The sequence below is a fragment of the Lygodium microphyllum genome, chromosome 5 (genome assembly GCF_053477565.2).
Source record: "Lygodium microphyllum isolate KBCC chromosome 5, Lygodium_microphyllum_v1.1.10, whole genome shotgun sequence".
Lineage (NCBI taxonomy): Eukaryota > Viridiplantae > Streptophyta > Polypodiopsida > Schizaeales > Lygodiaceae > Lygodium > Lygodium microphyllum.
The window spans coordinates 127,773,055-127,781,579 of NC_141139.1; the positions used below are offsets into that span (position 1 = coordinate 127,773,055).

General features: G+C 43.3%; 1 protein-coding gene across 1 annotated transcript in view; it reads right to left on the reverse strand.

Moving 5' to 3' along the window:
• Window positions 1-6,563, reverse strand: part of LOC148036384 (DHHC-type zinc finger family protein) — a 129,425-nt gene extending 122,862 nt beyond the window's left edge. The window contains exon 1 of the mRNA XM_087678381.1: window positions 6,182-6,563. Coding sequence (XP_087534507.1) covers window positions 6,182-6,370 — 189 coding nt within the window. The 5' untranslated portion in view covers window positions 6,371-6,563. The remainder of the gene's footprint in view (window positions 1-6,181) is intronic.
• Between the last annotated feature and the right edge of the window lie 1,962 nt (window positions 6,564-8,525).

Below are 8,525 nucleotides of genomic sequence, written 5' to 3' on the forward strand. Positions count from 1 at the left end.
TTTTTCATCATTTCTGTTGGTCTATTTATTGGCCCTACCTTTTGCAGTCCTACACAGTTGTGCTCCCAAATTTCAAGCTACTAACCATGGAGATTACCCTCCGAGCTGATGGAGACCAAGATCTTCAAGGTGGAGACATACGCAAACCATTCTCTTTGCACCCGTGTATATTTTTGCATCCTTATACAGTACTCTTCACTACGGATTTTCCCTGCTTAACTCTGTGTGTGTGTGTGTGTGTGTGTGTGTGTGTGTGTGTGTGTGTGTTGGTCATTCTCTTCCGCATTGCTTCACTCTAACATGGTATCAAAGCATTGAAGGACTAACCTAGGGCGGAGACCCATTTGAAGAGGAGATTTCAGCATGACACAAGGCTTTCAACGTTCAAGTGTGAGCAGGAGGGCTGCGAATCAGAACAAGGCTAAGGCGAGCGTGAGCGAGCAAAAAAGGAGAAGATTTGCTAAAGTTGCTGCTAACGAAGGAAGAAGGCTGTGTTTCGAGCCTTCAAGCTGTTGTTAACGAAGAAAGGAGTAGGATGAGTGGTCAAGAGCCCTAGCAGGCTATATTCTCACAATTAGAGAGGGCTACTTTTTGTGTTTTGTGCAAGCATGGTAGGTGAACATATCTTCTGAGGCTGAGACAAAGTTTCAAGAGATCGTAAGCTGTAAGGTGCCCGTCTTACCAACTCTTCCATCAGATCAAAAGCTCAATGGCGAGAATTACCGCATCTAGCGGGTCATGATGCTTGCCATTTTGGAGTCCTATGATTTGGCTGAGCTTGTTACGGAGACTATTCATGGTCCTTCACGAGACGAGTCCAAACTCTCTTCTAGTGAGATAAGGTGGAGTTGGCAAAGACTCACGCACATTGGGATAAACTCAATGCTCGCATTCGCTCATTTTTATTTCTCTCATGTACTACAACTGTTATCCCTCATATTGACCATTTGACAGTGGCCCAGGGGATATGGTTGGAGCTTGATTAGATGTACAATGAGATGACCATCATGAAGCAAGTTTCTTTGGAAGTGTAGATGCGGACCATGAGTGTCAACAAGTCATCTTCCATACTGGAGCATACCAACAAGCTGAGGCAACTTCATATGCAGGTTCAAAATACAGGGAAGGTGAAGGTGATCAATTCTAAATACATGGCAATAACTATTCTTTCACAGTTACCGCCCCGTTCAGTGGTTTTTATTCCACCTTGATTGCTTCAAGGTGGCCTGACACTCTTTGGTGTGAAAAGTTGGTTCCTATGGTCTTGGACCGAGAGAAGCAATTGAAAGGGACCAATGCTTCTAAATCTAAGGCCTTGGTTGGTCGGTCTTCTTAGAAGAAGGGGAAGGACCAAAAGAAAAAGGAGGACAAATCCAAGAAGGACAAAGAAGAAGAGTCTACTTGTCATATCTGTGGCAAAACAGGTCACTGGAAGAAGGATTGCCCCGACAAGGAGAAGAAGGAGAAGGAGAAGGAGGACGAATCTTCAAAGGATTTCGGAGCGGTGGCTACTCCCTCATCAACTACTTTCCTCCACTTGGAGATGGTTGAGGATTCGACCCTGACGGCTTCTCATGCTGTGTTGACGGCCCCATATACTCGAGAGTGGATTGTTGACAGTGGTGCCTCACGGCACATGACTCCTTCTTCAGCAGGTGTTGCCCATTTGCAGTCTTCGCATAGCCAAATTCTCATTGGTGATAGTTCGTCTATTCCTATACAGGGACGGGGAGACATGCATCTTATTCCAAATGGACGAGATGGTACTCATACACCTGAGGTGCCGGCCTTGGGGTTCCATCTCCTTTCGGTGCACAAAATTTGTGTCGTCGGCCTTTTGATGGAATTTGATGTGGATTCTTTTCGAATTCTTGATCGTGGATTAAGACAGGTTATTTCTTCAGCTTATGAGGAGAATGGAGTCTACAAGTTGCGGTCTTCTTCGGCCTTGACTTCTCTTCTTCTTATCTCACAAACTTAGTCCGAGCTTTGGCATGCTCCGTTTGGCCACCTCAATTATCTTCGAAAGGCGTCAAAGGGACAGCTTGTTGGAGGTTTGCTAGATATTGTGGTGAGCCAGCAGCCTTGTGTATCCTGCATCCATGGGAGGCAAACTTGTGATGATGTTCCCAGGAAGGCATCGACACGGTCTTTAACACCCTTGGAGCTTGTTTTAACTGATCTTTGTGGACCGATACCGACAGAGTCCCTTCGAGGAAGCTTGTATTTCATGCTAATAGTGGATTATTACAGCAAGATGACATGGGCTTATTTTCTGAAGCTGAAGTCGAAGACTTTCTCCAACTTTAAGGATTGGTTGCTCTTTGAGGAAAACTAATCGGGCCAAAAGCTAAAGACCTTACGATCAGATAAGGGCAAAACCCCTCAAGAGAATGCCATATTGGAGCAAAAGAATCGCTATGTGATTGAGATGGCCCATACCATGATGGAGCATTGTCAAACACCTCAGTGTCTATGGGTTACAATTGTGGCTACTTCAATTCACATCCTTAATCGTTCCCCTACTTCCACTGTTGTTGGTATGACTCCATATGAGGCGTACTTTAGGTCTAAGCCAAGTGTTTCTTATTTCAAGGTTTTTGGATGTGATGCCTATGTTCACATCCCCAAGACACAACGTGACAAATTTGAAGCGACTTCCAAAAGACAGATGTTTGTGGGCTATAGCTCGTAGTCTCAAGGCTACCGATGGTATGATCCTATTAAGCAGGATGTTTACATGAGTCATAATGTTAGGTTCATGGAAGTTCCACCCTCAAAGGGGGGTGAGGAATACCCTGTTCTTGGACATCGTGGTGATAGTTGGGTGCCAACGACTATTCCTCTAGAGCCTGTCTCTTGAGGACTCTTCTTCGTATGAGGAGCTTAGTTCTCAGCCACTGGATTCACCAATTGCTCCCCCGCCATCGTTGGACCTTCTAGAAACTTCAGTAGATAAAGAGCGATGAGGAGAGATCCGGCCTCCTCTTCGTTGGGCTCATGACACTCTTCGTGATGCAGGGATTGTGGAGGTCCCTGAGGAGTGGCAGCCACCGCAAGATGGCCCGCGGCGTTCTTCTCGAAGGAACCAAGCACACCACACCGAGCTTCATGAGAAGTTTCAGATGACAAATATGGAACTTCTTCACTTCTTTCTAGGTCATGAGATCTATCAAACTCCGAGGGGGATCTTTATTTCCCAGCTGCGGTATGTCCAAAAGCTCTTGACTACATGTGAGATAGAGGGATGTAAGTCTCTTACAACACCTATGGACTTGAATTGAAAGGCTACAACTCATTCTGATTCTCCTTTGGCAGATGCTACCCGTTATAGGCAATTGGTTGGCTCCTTAATCTAACTTCTTAATACCCATATTGACTTATATTATGTTGTAGGTGTATTGGCCAGGTTCATGAGTGAACCCAAGATGGTGCATTGGCAAGCTGCTTAGAGAATTTTGCAGTTTCTACGGGGGACTCCTGATCTAAGGATCTATTATCCCACTGGTACAAGTGCTACAGAGTTGGTACTTACGAGATAGAGTGATTCAAATTGAGCTAGTGACGTGGATCATCGGAGGTCCAAGACAAGTTATTGCTTTACCTTTGATGCTGGTGTTGTTTCATGGAGGGGCAAGAAATAACCCACGATTGCCCTCTCTTCAACTGAGATGGAGTATCGGGCAACATCTTCTACATGTGAGACAATGTGGCTTTGCACGCTCTTAGAGAAGCTTGGCTGCCCGCAGACGGGTCCTATTGTTCTTTAGCGTGACAATGAGAGTTGCATTGCCTTGGCCACGAATCCAATGTTTCATACTCAAACAAAGCATGTTGAGATCCAATACCATTTCATTCAGAAGAAGATCTTGGATGAGACCATTTCCCTAGTTTATTGCAAGACAGAGAACAATCTTGCAAACTTGTTTACCAAGGCGCTTCCCTAGGCTTTACTCTAATAGCACTCTAAATCCCTTGGCCTTCAGCATTCCAAGATCTGAGAGGGGGTGTTAGAGTTGGACAACTGATCATTCCTTGGACAAGCAGGAGCAGCAAGAGCAGTCGAAAAAAAGGACACGTAGCAAGCACAGCAAGAGCAAGTGACACGTGGCAATCAAGTTGGATAGGCTGGTCGGACAGCACTATTGTCAGTCAACTGCATTTAATGCAACCGACTAACCTAGTATTTTTTCATCATTTCTGCTAACCTATTTATTGGCCCTGCCTTTTGCAGTCCTACACAATTGTGCTCCCAAATTTTAGGTTGCAGACAGTGGAGACTGCCCTCAAGACTGACAAAGACTAAGATCTTCGAGGTGGAGACATACGTAGTCATTTTCTCTACGCTCATGTATATCTCTACATCCTTATATAGCATTCTTCACTACACGTTTTCTCTATTTCACTATCTCTTTCTCTCTCTCCTCTCTTTGTTCACTCTTTGTCTTGGTCATTCGCTTCCGCATTGCTTCACTCTGACAAATCCTAGAGATACAAGAGTTCAAGGTTCAATATTTGCTGCATAGTGTGTCTGTTGCATGAGCATTGTATATGCAATAGTCATTCACTTCATTATTCATTGTGTTCATTGTCTCTAAGTTACTCTAACCCTAATTGTGTTTTGTGTTTATCAATTTGTGCTTTGCTGTATGGTTGGTTTTGTGTTTTGTGTGTTTAGAGCATTTCTTCACATGGTATCAAAGCCAGGTTCTCTTTGAGATACCTAGGACTAGCTCATCTATAGAAGTAAGAACAACAAAAGGGTCAAATGACTTTGAACACTTCCACACCACTTCAATCTCCACAACTAAACTTGTCCAGAAACAATCAAGAGTGGGCCTCCCAAAGCCAGACACCAGCCATCACAGGTATACACAAGACAGTTTACAAACACAACAATGGTTAGAATGGAAACACACGTCAACATCAATGCAGCTAGCCACGCATGTCAATTCAACTACAGCCACACAGAGTCAACATAAGCATGGGTACTTGGAAGGTTGTCAAATGACAACCCAAGCAGCTAGGTGCATTACAAACATGGATTGGTCAACAAGAACTAGACAGGTAGAGTACAGCAACCAGTCAAAGCACCAAATAGGAATAGCCCACAGCCAAAATGCCATGTGCTGAGTAGACAGCACAGCCGTCAACAAATGGACAGGCAACACAGCTTCAACAGCAGCAGACCAAAGCCACATGTCAGGCGCAACCAAGGAAAACATCCTTCACAAGCAAGAGATGACCAACTAGTAACGCCCTCCCAAATCTCTGAAAATGCAAGGAAAGAAAAAGTCAAAGAAAATCGAACGCTATAAATGCTGATGTGAAAGAAATGATTGACTAATTAGCAAAGCAATGAAGAAGGCCAAATTCACTGCAGCCCCTGCATGAGGTACAATGAGTACCTGCTGTGACAGCACAGAGAAGTAGAGACTGGATGGATGGACGGCAACTTTGCATACTGTCACCATAATGACAAGCTGCCCAGGCATGCATGACTCAGTGACGTAGACTAGCGTACACCTAGTTGAAGCAAAAGTGGGCCCTAAGCACAGCCAGGACAAAACTGAATGAGCTGGACCCACTTCCTGATGTCCCTTACTGACTCGGTCCAGGGCCCACAAACAGAAGATGACAACCCACTAACACCCCCTTGCAGACCCTGAGAGAGCCAAAATTCAATGGCAAAAGCTGAAGACTCAAACCAAAATAGGGACTCAACAGCAAGACAAAAAGTCCTAGAAGAATGAGAGTCAAGACAAAACATCCACAGCCAAATGCGTCCAGCACAATCACCTGGGAGGCCTTTCAATCACTTGTTTTCATTCAGTTATTATATTTCAGTTGAAGATCGAGTAACATTAGAACTATTTTTATTCAGGTCTGAGTGCTGCATGCGAGGCCCCTCAAGTAAATGCACAGAACTATGTTTGTTGAGGTCTAAGCACTGCCTGCAAGGCTGTTCGACACGAGAGCTTGGTGCCGCAAAACGGGAAATGCCATCAAATGATGTGAATACTGTCAGTAACATTGTAGCTTCGGCAAGAAGCATGAAGCTATTTGATGGACAGCCATGAAGTCATTTGATATTTGTAAAGCAGTCTGTTGCGATGATCTAGAAATGAAAGAACTGAGTGATGGAAAATGGGGGGAAAGAAACAAAGCAAAGAATACTCACAAGGGCATGGAACAAGGCGAGGACGAGCAGTGCGACGCCGGTGTCGGAGCCACCTCGCAGTAGGAGGGGGAGGTAGGTCGAGATGACAACGGCGTAGTACGACACGGCAACCACGGCCAGGACGACCACGATCATGATGGAGCCTACGATCCGTAGCCCGGTGCAGAATTGGAAGACGTTCCAGGCCATCTCTCTCTCTCTCTCTCTCTCTCTCTCTCTCTCCTAGCGTCAATGTCTGCCGTTTCTCAGGAGCCTTCCGCAAGCCTTCTCGCTCCGCGAAAAGAAGAAATTCGATCTCGGATGCTTTGCTACGCAGCTTGGCATGCACCTTGACGTCACATGGTGGCTCGGCTAACTTGTACCATCTTACTTTGAAGTCTGCTCGGTGCTTATACTTCTTTTCTAGCGTAGTGGATAATATCATCCCCATAGGAATGTCCATCTAAGCCTCTCTTCACACTCATGCAGGCATAGATGATAGGGGTGTGGCAAGGACGAAGAAGGTAGAATTGCAAATATGGTTCGTTGGTAGAAGACTTGACTATTGTGCACACTAACCAGTATGGTTTAAGCAAACCGGTCAAGAAGCATCGCAAGCGTGTGGCTTTGTCACAAACATGTGAAGAGGAAAGCATCCAATTCCACTTTTTAGTACACATCCTTCCAGATGAGCGTGAAACCACCTATAACAAAACTCTCTCAAAAGTGGTCATATCACAAGTTCACAAGTGCCCACACCCTAATTTATAGGTGTATAAGGAGTATTTTTATTGTTTATTTAATTATTGGCCAACCTATGTTGTGGTAGGACAACTCCTTTATTGACATTGCCTATAAGGACATATGATATTAAAATGGTGTGTTGACAAGGTAGTCTCTACCCCAAAAGATTCACCCCTACTTAACTTAAGTGGCCCGCTTATTATTTGAGAACTCTTAGTTTATTAAGTTCACTTCTTTTTGTTCTGTCTACCTTTAAAGAGCCCTTGCTTTAATCTAACGAATTCAAGCTTGCTTTCTACATGTCTGATTCTTCTGACACTCTTCTTATATATACCGTTATTATGTAATTTCTCATGTCAAGATAGTTGAGGGCAAAGCTTTAGGTGCATGCAATCTATAAACAGCAAAAAGTACTTGTTTCTCATCATTGAAAAACATCAAAATCTACATGGTGCACATAGCTCTCTCTTTGTCAAAGTATGTGTGTTTGGTCATTCACCCTCTTGTGTTTCTTCTTATCCTTCCTATGCACTACACACCTACCTAATTGCTATTATTCATAATGTCTAGAGAAGCTTTTCATCAAATGATCATACTAGTTATCCTTATGCACAAATTTCGTGGCTTAAATTGTCTATGCGCAAGCTTAAAGATCTCTCTCTCTCTCTCTCTCTCTCTCTCTCTCTCTCTCTCTCTCTCTCTCTCTCTCTCTCTCTCTCTCTCTCTCTCTCTCTCTCTCTCTCTCTCATGTTAGATTAGTGGAGCTCAGACTCATGTTAGCTTTAGAAATCCTACAATAGTGCGATTTACACTTTTTGTGGTCATTTGTCAAAAGGACCAACCCTTAATAGAACACATAGGAATGGACAACACTAGTACCACTCATAATCCTCAAATGGCCATCGCATGGCAATAAGTTGCAACCATATGTCTACAATATCAACAAGTTCATGCTATGTAGCAAAAAAGGTAGCTATGCTAAAGTCAGGCTGCATAAAGGCTTGTTGCTCATACTACAAAGTAGCTCAAACATTTAGCAAATTGGTGGGCTAAGGATCTTTGTGGATAAGCACGAACTTTCTTATCTTTATACTTCTCTTGTTGTGTTTAAACCTAATTTTGCAAACATATGATCTGAAATCAACTTGCATGCATGTAAGCTTCCTTATTTATCCTTACTTTAAAGGCATTTAAAGCTAATTGCTCGTAAATTTCAAGTTGCTGAGTGCATTTTTTCCATGTGCATTGTACAATGGCAGTATTTATTGCTTATTCTATGGTTGTTCATTTAGTTCTATGATTGTGCATTTGGCTAAGAAGTTGTAAAAATGCAACATGAAATTGATGTGATTAAGCAAGTGCAATTTGCTTGTTATTGTTGAATACTTCTATGGGTTTTTCAACAATAATTTGCAATACGTGTACACTTAAACTACTATATGAAGTTAGCAAATTGAGATTCAAATGTGTGCATGGTAGATTAATCAATGTGTTTATCCTGAGGCTCCTACAAACCATGCGATTTCTTGGGAAAGAGATGTTATTAAGAAGCATATCCAACACTTTGGGCAAAATGTATTTGTGGGTAAGCATGAACTTCTTGATTTTGTACTTCTTTTGC